General features: G+C 42.7%; 1 protein-coding gene and 2 long non-coding RNA genes across 3 annotated transcripts; 1 reads left to right on the top strand and 2 right to left on the bottom strand.

Moving 5' to 3' along the window:
• Positions 1-3,559: 3,559 nt before the first annotated feature.
• CD180 (CD180 molecule) lies at positions 3,560-20,037 on the top strand. Its single transcript, XM_059062280.2, has 3 exons — positions 3,560-3,783; positions 13,277-13,443; positions 17,673-20,037. The coding sequence occupies exons 1-3, from the start codon at positions 3,694-3,696 to the stop codon at positions 19,399-19,401; spliced, it is 1,986 nt and encodes a 661-aa protein (XP_058918263.1). The 5' UTR covers positions 3,560-3,693; the 3' UTR covers positions 19,402-20,037.
• LOC131755622 (uncharacterized) lies at positions 4,833-18,974 on the bottom strand. Its single transcript, XR_009335518.2, has 3 exons — positions 18,709-18,974; positions 17,781-17,856; positions 4,833-4,941 (listed from the first exon to the last, which is right to left on the bottom strand). It is a non-coding gene; the product is annotated as an uncharacterized lncRNA (long non-coding RNA).
• Positions 19,220-22,295, bottom strand: LOC136794010 (uncharacterized). The gene is made up of 3 exons (XR_010840156.1): positions 22,225-22,295; positions 20,148-20,304; positions 19,220-19,413 (listed from the first exon to the last, which is right to left on the bottom strand). It is a non-coding gene; the product is annotated as an uncharacterized lncRNA (long non-coding RNA).
• Positions 22,296-25,203: the final 2,908 nt, after the last annotated feature.

The raw sequence follows: 25,203 nt of genomic DNA, 5'->3' as shown, positions 1-25,203 counted from the left end.
ACAGTGGGGAAAGCAGGCGTGACCCAAAAAGCAGAACAAAAACTACATGTAAAAGAAGAAAAAAAAAAGGACAGTTTAGTACCAACTGGTGCCCATAAGCTAGACAGATATTAAACATCTAGTTCTTTGCTAAAGTTGGATCACAAAAGCATATTTTGGTTTGCACACCCTTGGAAGAAAACAAACTAGCCATTGGGTCATTGCTAAGAAAAGGTATAAAGAGCCAGACAAGGTTTCCAAGGACCTCACATCGCTCCCCAGACTATAATCACCTTGAAACACAGAAAAGTGAGTTCACAGGTCTCCCAGACATGAAATTGGGGGTTCTATGGGGTCACCCATGGGTGACAGCTGACCCTAGGGATGAACTGCATGGAAACGTGGTGCAAAACAAGACATAGTACAACAACAACAAAGAATGGTTTGGGGTTTGTATGTAAATATGTGATATATAAGGGTCCTTGAACTTTATGAAAACTTCTGGGGTCCACAGAGCTGTTGTTTCCCCACTGACATGGGTACCAGTCTGTAGAAATAAATGAGTTACTGGTGCCTTTTCTCATCTTCTCCTTTCCCTCTCTGTATCTCTGCAAGACCTAGTCCTTGTAACAGGTAACAGCAGTTCATCCCTAAATGGCACTGTGAATGAATTAAGATTGCAGCAGTCATGATATGATGCCCATAGCTCCAGCCAAACCTCTCTATTTTTTATATTTGTGGAAGGGGTAAGACTACCTCCATTAGTAAAGAAAGAGCGATTGTCGACAAAGAGCCAGTGTAACTCTATTTTATTGGCTCAAGCCAATGACTGTTAGATAAGTAAAATGGAAATCACTGCTTTGGAGTAGAATAATGGGATTTTTAGATGAAGAAGTGCCTTATAAATAGCTCAACTCCATCATTTTGCATATGAGGAAATTTCGCAGCCACACACAACTAGTTAATGGCAAAGCCAGGAACAGAATTCACCTCAGTGCCTTCCTTGGGAGATTTGGGAAATATTCAGATAAAGAGACTGTTTAGGACTATAATGCATGAACTTGTGACACAGCTGAAGGAACTATAGATTTTTAACCTAGAAAGAGGATAGTTCAGGTACATAATAACCATTTTCAAATACCTTAAGGACTGTCAAGTAGTAAAATATCTTGAACTTGTCCTGCTGGCTGAGGAAACAAGGACAATTGTGGGGAAGTTAGAGAAGGACTTTAGCAGTTCAGCATAATATAAAACCTTTTATATAGTCAAAATTTGCCAAAATAATTCATTGGGAGATAGTAAGCTTTCTGTCACCTGAGGCAGTTCAGGAAAGACTGGAAGATAATGTAGTGTGTATGTTTCGTCCACGAAAATGGGTGGGGTAAGAGGTGTGGAGGAGAAAATTCAGGCATGAAAATCATTTGGATGGGGTGACCTTTAAGAGTATGTGATTCTTTACAACCTGGGATCAAATAAGCGTTTCATTCTTGCCTCCAAACTCGACAACTTATCTTCCCATCTGTTTGCAATAGTTTAAATTTTAATCTATTTCATATTTCAGGGTATTATGCCCTGAATATTTGATTTGAATGCTGTGGTAGAAGGTCACTCATATTCATTTATTTTCTTTTACTCTTATACACTTGCAGTGAGTGTTTTGAAACCATTATGCAAACATATGCAAATCATATGCAGATAGTGTGTCCTCAGAAAAATGACAAAATCTTATGGCCTTAACTGAGCCATCAAACCTGTCTTTAAGAGGGAAAGTAATATGCCTTTTGAATGTCTCTGGGGCAGGAGACAATTTCCTGAGAGTGATATTTACATGACGTTGGAATTGGTTACTCAGAGGCGTCTTTGCCTCATATTCTTCACATTTATGTAGGACTTTGAGGTTAAGAAAGTATTTTCACATGAATGATCCCATTGGATCCTCATAATTACCCTGTGATGTTGGCAAAACAGGAACTGGAATTCTTGTTTTATTATTCAGATGGGAAATAGACTCAGAAAAGTCAAATGACTTGCCCAGGTTTGCTCTGTTGGTAAATGATGGGTCTGAGGCTTCAAAGTAGATCTCTTTTCAGTCCAAGAACTCTTCCATGACACTGTGATGTGTGTCTTCTTCAAAGCAAGTGGTTGTCATCAGTCTGGGTTTGCTTGGATGGCTTTTCACCAAAAGCATCTTTGAAGGTGTTTTGTTGATGAGGATGGCATTTTAAGGGTGACCAGAAAAGTCTAATTATTTGTAGTAGCCCTAGCACAGTGCCAACTACATAGTTTCTCTAACCACCCCCCTGCTTTTTCGCATCTGCTCTGAAATTTCCAGATGAAGAACTTTCTTCACACCATATGCTTCAGCTTTTTCAGGAGGCAAAATTCTTTCTTAAACTATCGGGAGGAATAGCACAGTCTCTGCAGTGAGACTGTCTGGATCTGAAGCCCTAATCTACCACCTTCTATTTGTGTGGTCTTGGAGAGGTCATTGATTCCTCTAAGCATCAGTTTCTACATCTATAAAATGGGGGAAATAATAGCACCTCTTTGATAGAGTATATGATAAGGAGATATCTATAAAACAAAAGAAAACCTACTTAGACACATAATATGTGCTCAATAAATGGTAGCTACTATAATTACCATATTAGTAGTTGTAACACAGTAGTGATAGTAGTAGTATTCTCTCAAGGTATTGTGAAGTCTGATGCTAAGAACTGGCTCTTAGAAATGGAATGGGAGGACAGTAATACCAAATATCTCGTATATGTCAAAGGACTGGAGAACAGACAATGTCTGAGGCAGCCAAATTCAGCCCAGTGAGGAATACATGAACTTTAACTTTCTTTAGTCACTACCATATCTTGCATCATTATGAGGGTAGTTGCAAACCTGTTTCGAAGGTATTTCTGGGAAAAAATAGAGCCAAGGCTGGCACCCTTGACTCTTCTCTCTCTTAGTCAGACTGCCCTGTATATGGCAGTGGCTTCTACTTCCCTGGGTCACCTTGGGAGGGAACAAGAGGGATTTCCACTCCAGCCGCTTTAGCAGGCCTGAATCACGGGGTCAAGGGATGGATTTGTCCTCCTCCTGTACCAAGACCAGAAGTGGGTACTGTGAAGGTGGCCAAGGCAGCAGCTCCACTCCCTTTCTGGGGTGACCCTGCTCCGTCTTGCCCTAGTTCCCAGCTCCAGCACATGTGCCCCATGCCACCCCCCAGAGTGCTCTGCCCTCCCAGTGTGCCCTAGCACCTCTCCTGGTCACTCACCTAGGCCAGCTAACAAAGTGGCCTCCTCCGTGAGGACAGATTCCTGCTCCCACAGCCTCTTCGATGGAAAGGGACCAGAAGCTGTTGGAGCTGGCCAATCCGCTGAAGCTTGCCTAGAGTCACTAGGAACCATCACCCTGAGAGTCCATGTGACCAGTGAAAAGGAACTGCACAACTGATTCATGTTGGCCAGGAAATGCCCTGGGCCATTCTGAGGCTGGGTGCTTCTCTATTTTTGGCAAGAATGGGTACGATGCAGAAGGGACTTCCCCTTTTTTGCAGCAAAAAGCCACTAAATGCTGAGCAGCCTACAGCATTTCTTGTTCTCAGATTACCCTTCTGCGCACTCTCTGGCTGCCAGATTAGCGAGGCCATCATAGCTTGATTCGATTTCTCAGCTCCAGGCATTAGCTAACCCTACCAAGCTGGGTTGCCTCGGTCCTGTGATGGCTCCCCGTGTCGGCTGCTTCCTGTTGGCGGTGCTGATTTCCGCCAGCTGTAAAGTCATCACCTCCTCGAATCCAGTGTGCACTGAGGTGAGTCCAAACTATCTGTCTTTGTCCAGATTAAACCACCTGGAAATGCTGAGCTTCAGCATGCAGTCCTATCTGAGCCTTAAAAGGGCAACGGGGTGTGTAGGAGTTTTTCCTTACAGTGAAAAAGGAACCAAAGAGCTCAGCCGGGAAGATGATCTCACAGGTTCATAGTAGGAAGAAGTGAGAGTTGTTTTCCTCTGCAAACAATTTCCCCCAAATAATCCCAGTTGGGACATAAGATGTCAACAGGGTCCCAGTGCAAAGAGCAGACCTCCAAACCTGCTCCCTAGCATGGAGAGCATTTGTCCAACCTCCCAGCACGTGGCCACTTCCCCAAAGAGTCCTTCAGTTTCCTGGCATTCAGGATGGAGACTAGTAAAGACCACCTGTGCCAGGTTTTAGAGCATATAAAGATCACTCTGAACGAGTCTGGCTTTCTCCTCGAGTTGGACAGCCCTCCATCTGTTTCTCTAACCCTCAGGAGAAACATCTGAGCATAGAGCCAAGTTGCACCTTCTGTTTTGAACCATAACAGTATTTATCAACCTGTGGGAAGTTCTTGGGGAGGGTGGTGAGAGAGAGAAAGGAGAAGGGCTCATTCTCTTGCTATCCTTCTCCCATTACTTCTGATCCCAGCAGGTATCCAGCACCATGTGGCCTGTCGGACAAGTGCTATAAACAGGAAGGACCATCAGTCTTGGTGGCTGAGTGGGCTGCTTTCCTAGGTTGGGCTGAATGATGAAAAAGAGGCAGGAGTAGCAGGATGGAGAAAGGCAGTGCATAGGAGCCAGGGTTAGGAGAATAAGGAGAGCAGGGCAAGGACCCACCAGACAAGAGCAAAAATCAAAGCTAGGACTGTAATAAGGCCTAGAAGCAGAAAGCAACAGAACCTTGTTAGTCTGGTATTGGGATGGAATCAGGGTGCACGCTCAGATCAAAAGGAGGTACAATGCCCAGGAGAAATATCTCAGTCTGCTATAACAAAGTACCACAGACCAGGTGACTCCAACAACAGAAACTTACTTTTGTACAATTCTGGAGTCTGGAAGTCCAAGATCAAGGTGTTGGCAAGGTTGGCTTCTTCTGAGGCCTCTCTCCTTGCTTAGTTGATGGCTTTCTTCTCCCTATGTCTTCACATCATTTCCCCTTTGTATGCATCTGTGTCCAAATTTATTGTTCTTATAAAGACACCAGTCATATTGGATTAGGGCCTACGCTAATGACCTCACTTTAACTTAGTTACCTCTTTGAAGACTCTATCTCCAAATAAAGTCTCATTCTGAGGTACCGACGTTAAGACTTCAGCATATGAATTTGTGGGAGACACAATTCACAATTCAGCCCACAACAGAAGGGGGCAAGTAAAAGGCTTTTATCAGCTCCAGAAGGCTGTATCCTCATCATTCAGGTTGAAAAACCAAGTGCACAGAGGCCTGTAGGTAACATGTAAGAGGGTAGGAGTGGAGACACCATCTCCTCAGTAATCAGGTAGGGTATGTCATCCACCTTCTAGCAACATCCTCAGATGGGATAATATTACCATTAAATTCCAACTCACTGGGAAGCAGTCCATGTTAAACATCCTGCTCTTAAGTCTACAGGTTCACTTTTTAAATCCCCACATTGTAGCAAAGTCTGTGCAGCCTTTCCAAAGCCCACAAGGGCCCTCACTGCTGGGAGATTTTGGAAATCCCTGAAAATATTGGACCAGTCTAGATTCCTATTGAAGACACCAGGCCCTAGAGTCACAAGTTGCTTTTTGCAAATGGTACCTGCTTTAGCAGAGGGAAGGAGAAAGAGGCAGGAAGAGCTAGTCCTTTTGCTGCCTATTCAGAGGACTTCCATGCCATTCAGGTGGCAGGAGTGATACTGAGCAACCCAGGACCTCCAGGCCTGGCCTATGCTACAGTGAGAGATTTCCTTTTTGGAGAAGTCAGGTGAGACTGAAACCTTCCAATATCACATCCTCCCTGCAGCCCTCTCTCTGAAAGGACTCTGATTTTAAATGCCTTGAGACCTATTCAATTAATACTGGGTCTATATTTTCCTTTACCTCTTCTATCATGTTTGAGTTCATGATAGCAGGATTCTAAGGCTACTTATAGAGCCCTCACTTCTATGTCAATACTGGGGAGGGAACTGGGAGATACGACTTGTTCCTGAAGGTAAGGACCGTCTAGGCTTCAGAAAAGTGAGATAAAGTAGAAGTGGTAGGAGAGGAAGCTTTTGATTTAATGGTTTGGCCCTTTTTCTGGTGAAATTCACTCCAGCTTGCCCACTCCTTCCTCTTGTTTTCCTTTCCTCATTCATTCTTCCTCTTCAGTTGCAGCAAAATTAATATATACTGTATATATGTTCATGTGACCACCATCAATTTATCAGGCCCTATCCTGAAAACAAGGGTTTGGTTTGGTTTTGAGTTCAGTAAATTTTTTATTGAAGTAAAATATACATACAGAAAAGCTCACCAATCCTAAGTGTAGAGCTCAATGAGTTCTCACCAAGTGAACACATCCATGTGAGCAGCACACAGATCAAGAAACAGAACTTTCTCAGCACCTCAGAAGGCCTCTCATGTCTCCTCCCAGTCACTAGCCCCCAAGACCATCCAGTACTCTCACTTATATCACCAAAAATTGACTCTGCCTCTTTTTGAATTTGTGTACATGAGACCATACAGTGTGTACTCTCCTGTGTCTGGCTGCTTCAACTCAATATCAAACACGTGATATTTATATATGATGTTGTGTGCAGCCATCATGTGCTCCATTAATCAATGAATGGTATTCTGTTTTATTAGTGAAACTATTTATTTATACATTCTACTGTTAGTGGGCATTTGCATTGTTTTCGATGTTTTGCCTAATATGAATGTTGTTGCTTTGGATATTCTCACCTAGGTCTTTAGTAAACAAATATTTATTAGGTGTATAACAGGGAGTAGATGTATTTGGTCATAGGGTACACATATGTTTAACTTCAGTAAATACTGTCAAACAGTTTTTCAATGTGTTGGTACCCATTTATTCTCACCAGCAATGGATATGAGTTCTGATTGCCCTACAGCCTCACTAACATTTGCTATTGTTTGTTTAAGAACATTAGCTCTTCTGATGGATAGGGGTATTTCACTAGGATTTTTTATTTTCCTGATAAATAATTAAATTGAGTATATTTATGTATCCTTGTGTGTGTGTGTGTGTGTGTGTGTGTGTGTGCGTGTGTGTGTGTACGTGCCGATTTCAAGTCTTTGGCCCATTTTCTCTTACGTTGTCTATATTTTGTTTTTTGTTTTTGTAGTGGTTCTTAATGTATTCTGGATACAGGTTCTTTATCACATTACAAATATATTCTCCCACTCTGTGGCTTGCCTTTTTACTCTCTTGACATTTTTGATGAACAGAAACGTTTAATTTTAATATTGCTTGATTTATCATTGTTCCTTTATTTATTTTCAGTGCATATCTGTTCTGTTTAAGAAATTTTTGCTGGGACTTCCCTGGTGGTACAGTGGTTGGGGGGTCCGCCTGCCAATGCAGGGGACGCGGGTTCGATCCCTGGTCCGGGAGGGTCCCACATGCCGCGGAGTGGCTGGGCCCTCGTGCCACAGCTACTGAGCCTGCACTCTAGAGCCCACGAGCCACAACTACTGAGCCCATACGCTGCAACTGATGGGGCCCGCCCGCCTGGAGCCCGTGCTCCGCAACGGGAGAGGCCACAGCAGTGAGAGGCCCACACACAGCAGTGGAGACCCAGCGCAGCCTAAATAAATAGATAGATAGATAGATGATAGATAGATAGATAGATAACTTTTTTAAAAAAAGAAAAGTTTGCCAACGCAAGGCCATGAAGATATTATCCTATGTTTTCTTCTGGAAGTTTTATCATTTGGTATTTATTTCTAAGTTTCACATGTAAATTTACAGCCTATCTGGAATTGCTTTTTGCCTATGATGTGAGGTAGGAGTCAGGATGAATTTTTTAATAAAACTTTTTGTTTGAAAAAAGTGTCAAACCTTGACAAATTCTAAAATATTCTAAAAATATTATAACGAACACTCATAAATACTCCACATAGAACCTTCCATGATTAAATGCTCTGTGTGTGTATTCGTGTAGGTGTGTGTGTATATCATAAGTAACAAAATTAGATCTATGGCCAGGTTTTTGGAGGCTGACCAATGTGCAAAGAGTAGCTGGAATTCAGTGTTCTGTGATTTGGACTCAGGTAACATTTTAGATGTGCTCTTGAATAATTGCATGGGAGTGTAGGCATGCCTGCTCATTTCAGATGGGCTCATCTTGACTATTCTGTCCCCTTAAAACCACAGTAGGAGACCGTCTTTTGGGTCTAGGTATGGGGAGAGTGTTTAAGTAGAGCTCTGTTTTAAGAGAACTCCAAGTTCATGGATACAAGGGCTTCCCAATAGCTCCAGACGATAACAATGATGTTTTGATGATACAGGGAAATGCTAACTTCTCTTGTGAGAGTGCCGTATATTACCTCATTAATCTTCAGAGTTGGTCTGTCAACAGGGGTTATTATCCTCCATCTACAGCTGGGCATAAAAGGAGGCTCAGAGAACACAGCTTGGTATCTGAGAGCTGGGATTTGAACCTGGGCAGTCTGCCTCAAGACACACAGAAAAAGAACACTTATAATTGGAGTGCCCTTTGCCTGGAGGAGTTAGACTGACAACAAAGTTTTAGGGCTGTGACCTCTTGGGAGTGTTTTGTTTTATTTTCGGAGAGTAATTATTACTCTGTGATTTGGCTCAGTCAGATTGCTATCTCTGGATAGAGGAGTGATCACCGAGGGAGGGCTGGGGTTCAGTGTCCCAGACTCCTCGTGCCTGGCGGAGCTGGCTGCTGTGGGTACCAAGTGTAGAGGAGACATCCCAACAAGTGGGATCAGCACTTGTGTGAAACTCAGAGAACTTGAAATCAGAAAATGATCTCAGCACTCGTGAGGAGAGAAAATATTGTGGAATGGCAGGGGGTTAGAGATGCAGCAGAAAGAAGCAAAATAAGATCCTGACTGAAAAAATGCAGATGAATACCTGGAGGGAAAAGGGATTGCAGACACAGATGTAGCACTTGGGAGTCCTGCTCTGTGTAAAGGCACAGCTCTGGAGGCAGAGCTGGAGATGAAGTGACCGGCACAGGTCCCAGTGCAAATGCCCATGATATGGATTAGGGATGGGCATGGGGCAGTTGTCCTGAAACCAGCCGGCTTTGTCTCAGCCCTGCTGGCTGCCTAAGTTCACATCCAGAAGGGTCCTGTCTGCGATGGAATGGCCAAAGCAGGAGAATGCGAAAGTGACTCTGGAAACTAACCCTAGACTGAGGTCGAGCGATGAAGTCTGGGTCTGTAAGACGTGGTCATGTGGGGCTCAGAGAAACCACAGGAGCTGCAAAAGCGGTGGTGGGTGTCTGCCTAGAAAAGCAACTGAACCTGCGGTCCTCACAGCTGGCCCAGCTCTGGGCAAAATGGCAGTGGCTACACAGTCAGGACCCAGCAATCTTCTTTTACACCCTGTCCTTTCCTGCTCCGTTGTATTATCATTCTGCTGCCTGGGAATCCTGTGCTATGCTATCAGAACTCACCCCTAGAAAGTTTTGCTGTGAAAACTGACAGTGAATAAGATACAATCTCACTGATGTAGTTCTATGAAAAATGTATAACCTGAATCAAATCATAAGGACACATACAAACCCCAAAGGAGTAACATTCTGCAAACTATGAGCCTGGATTCTTAAAAAAATTAATCAACGCCAGGAGAGACCAGGAAAGGCTGAAGAATCATTTTAGATTAGAGGAGACAAAAGAGACATGGAAATGAGATGCAGTGGTTGTACGGGAGTGTGGCTGTGAAAGCCGTGGCAGAAGAGCCCAGAACAGTCTCTGAAATGTGTTTGGTTTTCAAATTTTCTTATGAGCTGCAGTTCTTGTCATTTGCGTCTTTCTTTAGGAATCGAGGGCAGATAGTTCATTGCAGTTTATGTAACTAGAGATTATTGAGTGTTACGACCCAGGCTCGTGGTGGTGGACTTCTCAGTACTCCTGGGAAGTGTTATGCACTGGTTCTTGGGTTTTCACTGGGTTGAAACTGAGCTATTCCTTTCCATTTGCTAGGCACTCCCTCAGGCCACTGGTTCAGGAGAGCTAGCGCTCCATTCCAACTTTGGAAATCACCTTAAAGCAGTGAAGTGTTTAGCAAAGCATACAATTTAGTTGTCACGGGCACATTATATTCTGGAAAAGGAGGGAATTGCCAACGTCGAGCCTTTTGCTAAAGGGCCAGAATAGAGTGAGATGAGCTGAGAAAAGGCCCCCTTTCTCCACGTATATATGACATCAGCTATGCCAGTGGAGACCAGAAAAGAAAAATGTCTCCTCAAAGCTAATGCAGACCTTAGCAGCTGCACATACATCTTCTCTATAGGTCTTCCATGTTCAGGGGGACCAAAGAGGGGTCTAGCAGCATGTGTTTTCCCCCACCAGTCAATCAAATACGTTTTAAATGCAAAGTGTGCATTTCAAGGGCATTATGTAGATTTGTGGCAGTGCCTGAAGGGCTTTGGGTCTATGAAACAATTGTGGATTACAAGAAAATATAAATATGGCAATTTCATCAGCGACTTTCTTAATATTGTCACAATATAGAAGAAAACCAGTGATTTCCTGTAAATGAGCACGCTCACTGTACCTACAAATAAGTGCCCAACTAAGCAGAAGTTGGAGTGAATAAAGGAAAAAGTTAAATTGGCAACACCCCTAAAATGTCACACTTCAGAGCAAAGGCGGATGTGTGCTATCTTCTGTTTCTAGCTAAGCAGACCTGTTTGCAACTCAGGATGAGGACAGCTGCTGATTTAGACTTTCATGGGGCAGGTCTTTCCCAGTCCAGGGCAGTCTCAGTGGGGCGTCGAGTGAGACCACTGTGTGACACAAAGAAAGCAGGGCCTCAAAGGTTGCATGAAATCACGTGGAGCCTGAGATGAGCTGAGAGATGGCCTATGGTTCTGGGATGTCTTTCTTCTTTGTATCCCCAAGTGTACTTTTCTTGGAGATCATTTCTTTCTTTCCCTGGAGCCTCCCCATGCAAAATATACCCCAACAGACCTTCATACCTGCCCCACTATCCTTTGTCCTAAGGCATCATCCAGATAAATTATGAGCCCACAATTCTATAAGCTTCTAACTAACCCCTTCCCATTTTTACCTAGTTAGTCCAAGATCTATAACTTGAGTTTGCACTTCCAGCAAGCAGTAAACAACAGACATCAGAACACTTGACTCTCCCGGGGACACAGAATGAGGAAGTCCTCTGAATTTATGTGCAGGGCTGTGCCCAAATGTTAGGTCTGGTATCAGCAGCCTACAGTTCCACAGATTTAAAACTCAGTCATTCTTCAAGATTACAAGACCTATGATCTAAGATCTGTGCCATGCTGCTAGTTCTTTTTTAAAAAGATTGTATTAAGAAAATTTCTAAATATGTACAAAAGCACTTAGTTACAGGGAACCTTGAGTGCATCACTCCACATTCAACAACCATCAACGTTTTGCCTACTAATTTCCGCTATTCACTCCTTCCTTTCTCGCCAAAGTATTTTAAAGCAAATGCCAAGCACCATGTCATTTTGCCTCTAAATCCTTCAAAATGCAACTCAAAATAAGAACATTTCTCCTACATAATGGCAAGGTCATTATCATTAACAAAATTCACAGTTTCTTAGTATTCTCTAATATCCTGGGCTCATTCAAAGTTCCCTGATAAAATGTCTTTTCCCAAATGCTTTATTTGAATCAGCATCTAAAGAAGGGCTACTCTATGTCATATGATCCAGAAATCCCACTCCTAGGCATATATACAGACAAAACTATAATTCGAAAAGACACCTGCACTCCAATATTCATTGCAGCACTATTTCCAATAGCCAAGACATGGAAGCAACATAAATGTCCATCAACAGATCAGTGGATAAAGAAGATGTAGTACATATATATACTGTGGAATACTACTCAGCCATTAAAAAGAATGAAAGAATTCCATTTGCAGCAACATGGATGGACCCTAGAGATTATCATACTAAGTAGGTCATAAAGAGGAAGACGAATACCATTGATTTCACTTATACGTGGAATCTAGACTACAACACAAATGAACTTATTTACAAAACAGAAACAGACTCACAGACTTGTGGTTGCCAAGGGAGGGGTGGTGAGGGAGGATTAGAGTGGGAGTTTGAGATTAGCAGATGCAAACTTTTATATATAAAACAGACAAACAACAAGGTCCTACTGTATAGCACAGGGAACTACATTCAATACCCTGTGATAAACCATAATGGAAAAGAACATGAAAAAGAATATATATATAAAATATATATACACACATACATACACGTATAACTGAATCACTTTGATGTACACCAGAAACTAACATGACATTGTAAGTCAACTATACTTCAGTAAAAAATTTAGAAAAGAAGGGCTATTCTATTATCTGTTGGTTATGTCTCTGAAGTAGCTTTTGTATCTGTCCCTTTTTATGAGAGCAGCCTCCTCTCTCATCTCACCCCCTTGCTCTCCACTTCCTCCAAACATCATTCACATTTTGATAAACGAAGTCAGTCATGCTATGGAATGTTCCACCTTCTGCCTTTGGCTGACTGCTACCTTGTGGTGCTGTTTACCTGAAATCCCCCAAATCGCTTATAGACTGAAAGTTAGGCCTCAAGTCTTGATTGGATTTAAGGTTAAACTTTTTTTGGCAATACTTCATAGGTGGTGCTGTGTACTGCATACTGCGTCACATCACAAAGTATGTCATATCTGATCGTATTCTTTTGTCGAAGCTAATCTAGAGTTGACTTGTTTGTTTCAAAGTGAAAGAAAACATTTCCAAGCATCCAAAATCAAAACTATAAAATTGCGTTCAGAGAAGGCTTGTTTTCATCCCCGCTCCTCCATCTGGTTCCTTCCTTCCCCTTGAATATAACCGGTTTGTGGTTTTTCCCCATGGTTTCTTCTTGTAAATGTAAGAAAATACACACATACCTTCCTTACACAAAAGGTAGCATACTGCATACCATATACCATATACAATACATACTAATAGACGTTCTGCACCTTGCTTTTTTCACCTTAAAATAAACCTGTATATCACTCCATTATCAGTTTATGGAGATCGTGCTTATCCTTTTTTCAGCTACACAGGGTTCCATTCAGTGAATATACCATATTTTGTTCAAGTGGTCCTATATGGATGGATAATCTGATTATTGCCAATGTTTAGCTATTGTAAAAAATACTAAAATGAATAATGTTATGCATAAGTCATTTTGTGTTTTTCCAAGTATTATATTTGGTGAAGATTCCTAGAAGTAAGACTGCTGCTTAAAGGATTAAACATGTAATTTTGCTAGATAGTCAACCATATACCATATACTGTCTGATATTAATTTATATTGTTTCTCTCATCAGAAAGAAGCCAACAAGACATATAACTGTGAAAATTTAGGTCTCAGAGAAATTCCTGACACTCTACCAAATACAACAGAATTTTTGGAATTCGGCTTTAACTTCTTGCCTACAATTCAACATATAACCTTCAGCAGGCTCATAAATCTTATCTTTTTGGATTTGACCAGGTATGTATCTGAGTTCTTTGCGTGTGCCTGATGTTTTACTTAGGTCAAAACACAACGTGCATTCAAATTATTTCCATGTCCTTCTTTTGAGGCACAGGGACAACATGCTTATTCTGCATGTTTACCCTTTCCCACGAAATTTTTTTTTTTTTTTTTTTTTTCTGGCAGTACGTGGGCCTCTCATTGTTGTGGCCTCTCCCGTTGCGGAGCACAGGCTCCGGACACGCAGGCCCAGCGGCCATGGTTCAGGGCCCAGCCGCTCCGCCGCATGTGGGATCTTCCCGGGCCGGGGCACGAACCCGCGTCCCCCGCATCGGCAGGCGGACTCTCAACAACTGCGCCACCAGGGAAGCCCCCATCCCACGAAATATTTTTATACAGGTAAAATATAATTTAAATAAGCACCAATCAGTGGAGAGGAAAGTGGCTTGTTCTCAAACTAGATTGTGTCAGCAGTGCTGCTTATGAAGTTCTAAGGAATATCAATAACAAAACTGAAAATAAATCTTCTACTAAATCAGATGCCACATCATACTATATTTTAGCATAGTTGACTATTAATGGGTGTGACATTTTAAGAAAAAGAATTAGAGGAGAAATACATGCCATCTACTAATTTTTTTCCTGAAACTTGGTGAAAAAGAGTTCCATTATTTGGTTTCAGAGGCAGAATTAGGATTCTAAATGCTGAACCAGTGCTTGTGAACCAGCAGGCAGAAGTATCATAAGAAAATAAGGGAAGAGAGTGAAAGGGAAATGCAGCTGGTGTGTGTGTGTGTGTGTGTGTGTGTGTGTGTGTGTGTGTATGTGTGTGTGTGTAATGGGGGGAAGGGCTCCGTATGTGGATGAGGTCTGCACCCCTTGCAGCAGCTCAATTTCTTCGACTTTGGTCCTTCAACTTAAGCTTCTACAGAGCCGGAGAGTATTCACATATGTAGAACTGTACGTTCACATCTGCATAACCACCACTGGGAGGTAGCTATGGTACATACTGCCATCCCACTCGTGTTAGATGGGAAAACAGAGGTTCAAGGAGATTTTATGAGCTTGATTAAGGTCACAAGGGAAGGAAACTGGGGCTCTGCTCTCCTGACTCCCAGTCCAGAGTCCCCCAAATAACCCTAGGCTACCTCCCAGCCAAGACTCCGTTAGATACAATTGAGAGAAAGCCTTGCCCTTTCAGATCTTTCTGTTACCTACCCAGTTTTGCCACAAAGAAATTTACTTTCCCTCTCCTTTATCATTTCTCATTTTCAGATGAGATTGACCACATTTTTAAGAAGTGTTGGGCCAGGATAGCTTTTGTAGCTGAAGGACTTTTAGTTTCCTCTACTGCTATTTTGAAAAAGTGATAAAAATAGGACCTCATACTTTCTAAAATCCTCCTCCTCGGCTCCCCTCCCCAACTGTTATCTGGCTACAAATGAGGCACTGTTTTAATTACTTAACACAGTCGTGGTTTTCTTCACTTTACCAACTTGCTTTCTATCCCCTTTTCTCATTCTTCTGTCTTGCTTTTCAGACCTTCCTCTCTGGAATCATTTTCCTTTCTCCTAAAGCACCTCCTTAGACATTTCTTTAGTGTCTGTTAGCAGTCAACTCTCTCAGTTTTTGTTTTTCTGAAGATATCTTTATTTCACTCTGATTCTTGAAAGATAGCATTTTCTGGCATATGATTCTAGGTGGACAGTTGTTTTTTTCTCGGCCCTTTGAGGCTATCATTCCAGTCTCCCACTGTTGCTGTTGGGAGGTCATCTATCTGTCTAGTCGTTGTTCGCATGTTGGCAATGTGTCTTTTCTTCTCTGGACATTTCCAATAGCTTCTCTATGTCTTTGGAATTCTGTAATAGCACAGTGATGCACCGTGTAGATTGTCAGGCTCCTTGAATGTGAGATTGGCATCTTTCATCAATTCTAAAATATTCTAGCCACTATCAGTTTGAACTCTGGTTTGCCCCCATTCACTCCTGTATTTCCTTTGGATCTCTGATGAGACGTATATTGCATCCTCTTATCTGTCCTTTATATATCTTAATCTCTCTTGCTTGTTTTCCAACTCTTCGTTTTTGGGACTACATTCTAGGTAATTTTCTCATATTTACTCCTAGTCCATTAATATCCTCTTCAGCTGTGTTTAATCTCCTGTATAAACTATCCATTGGCTTATAATTTCAATGATTAATTTCTCCCATTTCAATAAGTTTCACTGATTTTTCATTTTACAAATATATGAGATCAGTTTTAATATTTTTTCCTTCATCATACTTTTGGTGCTTGGGTTACCTTTAAACATATCAAACATATGTTTGACAAAAGCATATTTATTATATGTTCTGATAATATTCAATACATATCAGCTATATAATATATTCTCTATATATCATATATATACATATATATGATATACATACACATTATCAGATATATCTGATAACTCTGCAATCTGCTACCTTTTTAAATCTGATTCCGTAGAACGTTTTTTTTTGGCTGACTTAAGCTAATGTGTTTTCCTTATGTGTTTAGTGAATTTTATTTTAAGCTCATTTATCACGTGGAACTTTGTGTAAATCTTTGTTAAAACTTTTCCTGGAACTAGATAATACCAATGAATTATTAACATTTTCATGTGTGACAATGGCATCATGGCTATAGAAAATAAGCCTATTTTTTTGGAGGTGCATACTAAAATATGTATGGACACCTAGGATTTGACATAAAATAATTTAGGAGAGAGAAGTAGGTATAGATGAAGCAAAGAAGCATATATGGCAAAATTGTGAGAATTGTTGCATTTGAGTGAAAGATATATGGAAGTTCATCACACTATTCTCTTTACTTTTATGTAAATTTGAAAGTTCTTCTTATAAAAAATTAAGTAAGTACATGACTCCAGAAAAGGTTTCTCTTTACTTCTGCTAGTTACCTGAAGTCACTACCATCCTGGAACTGCTTTAAGCTAAATTTTCCACTTGGGTTTCTTTGGGGAAGTCCACAGAGGTAGCATAAATTCAGGCTACAGTTCTCATAGGTGGAAGCTTCTGGTTAAAGGATCTCAGAGGAGACTTTTCTTGTTGTTCTTGTTGTTGTTGTTCTACCCAGAGCCAAGGCCAAGACAAAAGCATATCCTAAAGGTCTCCCTCTGTGAGTTTTCTTTTTTAAGGTCACCCATTGAAAGGATCCTTTGAGGGTCTTGGTAGTTTGCAGGTTTTGATAAGACCTCCTATCCTGTCCCCAGATTTGTCTCCTGACACAGGTCCGTGTGGCTCATTAACACCCAGGCTCTAGGCCACTAGGGATTGGCAAATATTGGCAGATAGGACAAAACTAGCTCCAGAACTCCCTTGGTTCTATAGATTCAAGCTTCCCTTTGACAGTCCATTTCTAAGTAATTCCCTTACTGACCTTCAGGGGAGCTCTGTGTGTGTGTGTGTGTGTGTGTGTGTGTGTGTGTATAATCCAGTATTTTTAGGTGTAATATCAGGATGGGTTTCTCTGAACCTTTAGTGTTCCATATTTCTATGGGGCATTTTCATATACACCATTTGAATCACAACCATTCTACAAAGTAATCACTGTTGCTATAATTTAGAGAAGAAAAAACTGAGGTTGAAGAAAGTTTTGACTTGCTCAGGATGGCACAGATTCATACTTTACATAGCATATGTTATATATTATGCAGTATATAAGACACATTTTATATCACTTATAATAGTAAATAATAGTTTGATTTTGCCTACAATCAAACCACTAAACTGTTCCAAACACAAACCTCTGAGAGTTCAATCTAAAATATCTGGAAAAAAATTCTAAATCAGAGTGTTCAGATCTGAGGCTAGTTATTAACTCAACAGGCCATCTGTGGGTACTGAAGAAAGTTTATTATGTTTCACTTTGAATAATAATGTACACTGTTGGGCTTCCCTGGTGGCGCAGTGGTTGAGAGTCCGCCTGCCGATGCAGGGGACACGGGTTCGTGCCCCGGTCCGGAAAGATCCCACATGCCGCGGAGCGGCTGGGCCCGTGAGCCATGGCCGCTGAGCCTGCGCGTCCGGAGCCTGTGCTCCGCAAGGGGAGAGGCCACAACAGTGAGAGGCCCGCGTACCGCAAAAAAAAAAAATGTACACTGTTTTTACTATGCACAAAAGATGGCTTTGTTACTATAGGTCACTGTGACCGAATTTTTTTCTTTTTCCTAATTAATTCTTATTAAATACTATTATCTTTTTAAGGTGCCAGATTAACTGGGTACATGAAGATACTTTTCAAAACCATCATCAACTGAACACCATTGTGTTAACTGGAAACCCCCTGATATTCATGGCAGAAACATCACTTACCGGGCCCAAGTTGCTGAAGCATCTTTTCTTAACCCAAACAGGAATTTCCAGTCTTGAGTTTATCCCAGTGCACAACCTGGAAAACTTGGAAAGTTTGCATCTTGAAAGCAACCATATTTCCTCTATTAATCTCCCAGAAAACTTCCCAACACGGAATCTGAAAGTCCTGGATTTTCAGAATAATGCTATACACTACATCTCTAGTAAAGACATAAACGCTCTGGAACAGGCCACGAACCTAAGCCTGAACTTCAATGGCAATGACATTAAAGGCATTGAGCCTGGGGCTTTCAATTCAAAAATCTTTCAAAGTTTGAAATTTGGAGGGTCTCTCAACTTATCTGTTATACTGAAAGGTCTACAGAACTCTACTATTCAGTCTCTTTGGCTGGGGACATTTGAGGACACTGATGACCAAGACCTCACTTCAGCCACATTCGAGGGACTTTGTGACATGGCTGTTGAGAGCATCAACCTACAAAAGCATCATTTCGATGGCTTCTCACCGTCTACATTTCAGTGCTTCACTCGACTCCAGGAGTTGGATCTGACGGCAACTCACTTGAAAGGATTACCCTCTGGGATTGAGGGTATGAACTCTCTCAAGAAATTAGTTCTCAATGCAAATAGTTTTGACCAATTGTGTCAAATCAGTGCTGCCAGTTTCCCGTCCCTTACTGACCTCTATGTCAAAGGCAACATGAAGAAACTTGACCTCGGTGCCAGGTGTTTGGAAAAGCTAGAAAATCTTCACAAACTTGATTTAAGTCACAGTGATATTGAGGCTTCTGACTGTTGCAATGTGCAACTCAAAAACCTGTCCCACTTGCAATACTTAAACCTGAGCTACAATGAGCCCCTTGGTCTCGAGGATCAGGCGTTCAAAGAGTGTCCTCGGCTAGAACTCCTGGATTTGGCATTTACCCACCTGCTCGTTAAGGCTTCACAAAGTCCTTTCCAAAACCTCCATCTCCTGCGGGTTCTGAATCTCTCGCGCTGCCTCCTTGATACCAGCAATCGGCACCTTCTAGAAGGCCTGCCGGATCTCCGGTATCTGAATGTACAAGGGAATCACTTTCAAGATGGGAGCATCTCAAAGACCAACCTACTCCAGACAGTGAGCAGCTTGGAGATTCTGATTTTATCCTCTTGTGAGCTCCTCTCCATAGACCAGCAAGCATTCCACGGCCTTGGGAAAATGAGCCACTTAGACTTAAGCCACAACAGCCTGACAGGTGACAGCATGGATGCTCTCAGCCCCCTTAAGGGGATCTACCTCAATCTGGCCGCCAATAACATTCGCATCATCCCACCCCATCTCCTCCCCGCCTTGTCTCAGCAGACCACCATTAATTTAAGTCACAATCCCCTGGACTGCACTTGCTCAAACATCCATTTCATAACATGGTACAAAGAAAACCTGCAAAAACTCGAGGGCTCGGAGGAGACGGTGTGTGCAAATCCCCCCGCTTTAAGGGGAGTTAAGCTGTCTGATGTCAAACTGTCTTGCGGGATGACGGGTAGGGGCATTTTCTTTCTTGTAGTTTTTGTATTCTTGCTCATCATTCTACTCATTTATTCAGTTAAATTTCTTCTTAGGTGGAAATACCAGCACATTTAGGGCTGAAGATTTCTAGCGATAGAAAATAAATATGTTTAGCAAAATTGCCCTCAGTAAAGGAACTGTTGTTTGTTAGTGACCAGACTTTTCAGATGGGTTCCTGGAGCTGGGTAGGGATTCACTGTGCTCTTCTGAGTCCCAGAACTAATGAGCCTCCTGGGAAAGTAAACTGACTAGGGCCAGAGGGCCAGATGCAGCTGTGAGAGACACAGAGCCTCTTCCTCACATGGAAGGTGGCTAGAAGTTGAGGAGGACCCATGGCAGGGAAAGGCCAGGAGAGTAACCTACTAGGAGGCCATCACTTCCATTCATGAGCATCCTTTGAAGCACCTCCCACCTTGACCCTAAAAGGAGGTCATCAACTCCCACAGCTTGGCAGTGCCAAGGACCCCAGCTCCCCAGGTCTCTCTCCCACAGCTCAGGCATTGTGCTTGGGTCTGAGTTCTCAGTAATGTAGCCATTTGGGAAACAAGCTGGAGATAAAGTCTCAAAGCTTATTTTAATTGACAAAGAGAAAACAAAGAATTTAAAAGAAGACGCTGGAAAATGAATCTTGCCATCAAATTGACTTCGTTAACCTCCTTAATCCTTACTTCTCCAAGGATTCTACAATGCCTCTGCAGTGCTAATAGCTCCAAGAAAAAAAAAAAAAAGACACCCCTGCCAGGATGCCCCTCCCCCAGGGTTTAGGAGTTTTGCACATTGGCCACCCTCACTTCAGAACCAAGGAGACTTTTTCTACCTACCTGGTGTTCTCGCTCTTATTATGTTACAGATCCTGACTTACAGGTGGGCTGTGGTCCAAATGCTCTTCTCATGTGAATGTCTGGTCCTTAGAAGCTTCTTTCTCACAGGAACCGTGAGATAAATGGTGGTTGGGTTCCCAGGCCAGCTCTCAGAAACCTATTCACCGGGGATAGCAACTGAGATAGCACATTTACAATGAAAAACTAGTGGAAGAAAGAAAGCATCCTGGCCCCCTCATCACTGGGAACACAGTAAGTTGCCTTAGTGAGCGGTAGTTTCTGTTGAGGCTGGGGGTATTGCAAAGATTATACCAGCAACAGAGAGGGGACAAAATCATTACATGCAGAGAGAGAACAGGGAAGCTGGCAGTGTAATGACTTAGGCCTTCTTCCCAAGGTCCAAAGGGTGATACCCATGCAGGGCTTGATCTTCTGAAATCTGCATTGGCAGACAAGAGAGTTGAGCTCTTGTACTCACGTGTTGCATTTATAAGGCCTGGATTAAGCTCAATAACCCATTTTAGGCTAGAGATAGTAGCTTATAGTTATAAAATTCTGATTGGGTACCAAAGTAAAAATTGATTAACATCCAATGAGAACTGATTAGCCCTGAAGTTGAGGGCATATTAGTGGAACAGAGTAAAAACTTGGGGACCAACTCTTTACCTCTGTACCCCCAGGAAAAGCAGGAAAGACAAAGGAATAGTGAAGGAAAGCCATAAACCTTCACTGCAAGTGCTTTACCAGTCTTAGGGGAATTTTTCTTGTAATACTGCACAGGAGCCTAAGTTTTCCCAGATGTTCTTGGTTAAGGACACAAGACAGGGGCTAGGGTAAGGGGAGTGAGGCACTTGATTTGGGTGCAAAATTTAAGGGGGAACCAAAAAAACTCAGTAATCAGGCAAAGAAGTTACTTTTAAAACTTTAAATTAATGCAAAAAAAAAAAATCCATGATAAATATCAAAAGTTTTTAAACATAGCCAGGATCCACAATAGCACCATGCAGAACCATATTAGAGCCTGAGGCAAAAGGAAAACCACTGGTAGCCGTCCTGCCTTTGCTTAAAATTTTGGTATTTTTGTTCATTGTGGATATTTTACATTAGTTTTGACATCTTAATGTTGCATTAAAATACCATTCTTCTTTGTTACTGAGTTTTTGGTGCCCTCTTGAGTTTGGCGCCCAAGGTGGGAGCCTCACTCACCCCACCCTGTCCCTGCCTTGAGGACCGGTAAGAAGTGGGGCTTCCCAGCTAACCCAGGCCGCAGTTTACTGAAAGCCTATTAGCAGGCACATTACCTCAGTTTTACTCCAAAATGTCCCATCTCCTTCCCCTTTAGTTTCCGGAAACAGGAGGAAGTATTCAAGATTTTACACCTTGTTCCCTCATCCTCATCTAACTCCCAACTCCTGGGCTCAAATGCATCCTTCCTTCAAAGCCAAGAGAGGTGGCAGAGATGAATGGGTACCAAAGCCCTCTAAGCGCTAGGCGGCCTGGGCCTGGTGAGAGAGGGCGAGCAGAGCCCACTCTACTAATGAAATGAAACATCACACAATTAACTGCTTTAATTATCTTGAATAGCAGCATTTGGAAAGACAGGTGGCTGGGAAGGGAGTTTTCTTCAGCTTTCCTGAGGGAGACTTAGTAAGGCAGTCATTTAAGGATGTGTGTTCAAGGGAGAAAGAAAGTGCCTGGAAATATGAGGACACCGTGACACACCCCTTCAGCCACCTTCGTTCCTTCCCTAGGCCTAGGATGGTAGGGCATCACTCTGAGAAGGCCAGTCCGAGCCAGTGCTGGGTTGTCATTGGCTCTGAGTCTAGCAGTAACCGAGGCCTTTTCTCCCGAGTTTTGGGCTCAGAAGGGACCTAACGCAGAAGTGGGCACAGCTGCCTTGGCCTGTGCCGAGCAGGTGCTCTTCTAGGAAGCTTCCTAACTGCTGCGACAGGAAAGGCACCTCATTCTAGGGACCCTTCTGAAGGCAGGCAGCCAACCCTGCCAAGTCGGAGAGCACACATCGCTCTGACTCAATGCCACCCATGTGGCCCACTCTCCTGGTGCAGGAAGCATTCACCTTTGGGAACTCAGGCAGGAATGTAGCAGGACACACAGTTACTTCGTTTTGTTGCTTTTGTTCATTTGCTTGTAGCAAGTTTGATGATCAGCTCTGGAAACTTTGGGAGATATTCCTGGTGGTGACCTGAAGATGCCAAAACCATGCTCACTGGTCCCTCCTTCCTTTTCTTTTTCTCTTTCCTTTTTCTTTCTTTGCTGTTTCTTCCCTTCCTTCGTTCCTTAAATCTTTCTCTACCTCTTTACTTCCCTCCTTTCTTCCTTCCTTCAATCCTACCAGAGAGTAAGGAAGTCCACACTCTTAAGGGAATCCAGCCTGAGACTTCCCTGGTGGCGCAGTGGTTAAGAATCCGCCTGCTAATGCAGGGGACATGGGTTGGAGCCCCGGTCTTGGAAGATCCCACGTGCGATGGAGCAACTAAGCCTGTGCACCACAACTACTTAGCCTGCGCTCTAGAGCCTGCGTGCCACCACTACTGAAGCCCGTGCGCTTAGAGCCCGTGCTCCGCAACAAGAGAAGCCACCGCAATGAGAAGCCCGCGCACCACAATGAAGAGTAGCCCCTGCTCGCTGCAACTAGAGAAAGTCCACACGCAGCATAAGTAAATAAATTTATTTATTTTAAAAAAAGAATCCAGTCTGACAGCACCAACCCACTGAGTTCCCTGTGCATTCTAACAAACTTAAGCTCCTTTCTGCCTTAAGGATTTAAGCTGCAGATAGGAAATACTAATTGCTGACCTACCACTCCCTAGCCACACTGTCCTCCATAATATTTAATGTGTAACTTGGAAAAGCAAAAACTTCCTATAGAGCATCTCTGATGAGGATTGCATTGCACTAAAGACCGTAGGGACCCAAGCCCTAGCAATATGTAATTGCCCATCTTGCTTTCATGTATCAGGCCCCTTCCATGCGATGCCATGTGCTACTCCATAACTGAGCACTGATGCATCTACAGCTCCTCTGTTTTAAGCAACAGTCAATTCACCCTACAAAGTCAGAAAGGGAGTTTTTGATGGCTGCTGTCAGTTTTATTGCTTTATCCTGGTTACTAGGATAGACTCTGCAGATATGGTGTGTTCACTGGTTTTATGTATCACATGTTGTGGCTGCTATGACAAGCTACTCCTATAAAAACGTGCTATTATTGCATATCGTAGCTCAGTGAGCTGACCCTGCATTTCAAGGTGTACTGAAGCAAATAGCATTGAAGTCCATAAAAAGCAGCTTGGCCTCCATCACGGGGGACTCTGCGTGGGCTGCAACTCCCACAGTCTGGGAGCACGTTTTACATTTCCCCTGTGCCAGCAGCCATCACTGTTAACTGAATGCAGCACAGACCCAAACACAGCCGTTATCTATGTATCTATGTAAAATTTCAGGGCAGGAAACTGTCATTTTATTTCTACCCATCTAATTCCCCAGTAAGTGCCGCTTACAATTTTGAAGTTTACAAAAGCATGAAATAAACGACTATAAAGTTTTCATATATTAGTATAGCAGACAAGAGGGGTGGCTGACATTGCTTTCTATCTGCCCTGAATGTTAAAGAGAAAATTAACTTGAATTACAGCAAGAGAGGATGAAGTTAGTTCTACGCAAGTCACGACGGCGTGGTCCTGGGTGTTGAGTTTGAATCAATCGCCCGATACATCAAGAGCTAGGATGCCTGGTGTGGCAGGAGTTGGTCTGAAGGCTGCAGAGGAATCAGCGGCCCAGTGTTTCTCCCAGAGCTCCCGGCTACTGGTTTATCAGCAGAATCATCTGGGGAATTCTTTACCAAACAGATTCCTGTGCCCCACCTCTGGATACCGGGATTCTGTTAGACTAGGGTTGGCCTTGGATCTTAACTTTATCAAACAGAAACAGAAACCTGTGTTAGGCTCCATGAGTCAAATGAGCTGAAAAACTACCCTGTATCCTGTAAGAGGAAATTTCCGAACAAAATGGGAAAAAAGTGTTCAGGAGCCTTCCAATCCGAGGGTGAGACATCTGGGCAAGCAGCTCATTAGTCTCTTCTGCCATCACTGCCAGGCCACAGGCCTCTGCCCCTCAACTACCCTGCTCTCCCACCTACCCCCACTCCATCCCAGCTGTTGACAATTTGAAATCACTTATGGAATACTGTGGGTCTTGAAAAAGGAAAGGATGAATCTACTATTCTTAAATTTGGTTTTAAAAAGCCATTATTGCTCATTAAAGATTAAACAGTGGACTGCATTGAACATTCATCTCTCGCCACCCCTCCTCCCATCTTTAGATAATAGTCTCTAAACATTTGGCTGTTCGAGACATGGTACTAGATCCTACAAAGGTAAGTAGAGGACAGCAGGTCACCTGAGCATTCATCTGTCTTCCCCTTCTTCCTTTATGTCGGTTCACGGGCTTTCTAAACAGCTTGGTAGACCCTTTTTCTCTTTCTCCTGTCTTTGGAAACAACCTAAATATCCAACAAGAGATAAATGATTAAAGACATTCTACGTTCTTGGGTGGAGTAACAACATAAACATGCTGAAACTACTAGGAATTAAAGAAAAACAAGTTCAAATGAGATAAAGTTTTATATCAGTCTGGCAAAAAGAGGAAGCTGGATAAAAGTGTAGGTGGGATGTAGGGTTATAGGAACTGCAATGCACTGCTTATGGGTGTAGACTGGTGCAGCTATTCTAGGACCGTGAGGCAAAAATTCATCAAATTAAATATGCGGCCCACCAATCCCGAGCTGGGTGTGTATCACAAAATGTCACAATTCCACAACAATAAGCGGTTCGGCGTTATTCATGGAGGGGGAAGTTCAAAGCAATTTGAGAGCTCATCACTAGGAAAATGGGCAGGTAAAACGTATAAGACACACACCATGGGGTATCATACAGTAGCCAGAAGCGATGGATTAGATACAGCTACAGCAAGGTAGTTGAATTTTAAGCATATAGTGTTGGAGGAGGTCATGGAGAGGACATGATCTCCAGTTGAACGG

This window comes from Kogia breviceps, chromosome 4 (genome assembly GCF_026419965.1).
Source record: "Kogia breviceps isolate mKogBre1 chromosome 4, mKogBre1 haplotype 1, whole genome shotgun sequence".
Lineage (NCBI taxonomy): Eukaryota > Metazoa > Chordata > Mammalia > Artiodactyla > Physeteridae > Kogia > Kogia breviceps.
Note: the sequence above shows the minus strand (reverse complement) of the source record. Positions and strands in the feature narration are given on the sequence as shown.

Bases quoted from the DNA above. Each gene is read 5' to 3' on its own strand.
- CD180 (XM_059062280.2), top strand. From the start codon at position 3,694: ATGGCTCCCCGTGTCGGCTGCTTCCTGTTGGCGGTGCTGATTTCCGCC. The intron at 3,784-13,276 runs GTGAGTCCAAAC...TTCTCTCATCAG, and splicing joins CGAATCCAGTGTGCACTGAG to AAAGAAGCCAACAAGACATA. The intron at 13,444-17,672 runs GTATGTATCTGA...TATCTTTTTAAG, and splicing joins ATCTTTTTGGATTTGACCAG to GTGCCAGATTAACTGGGTAC.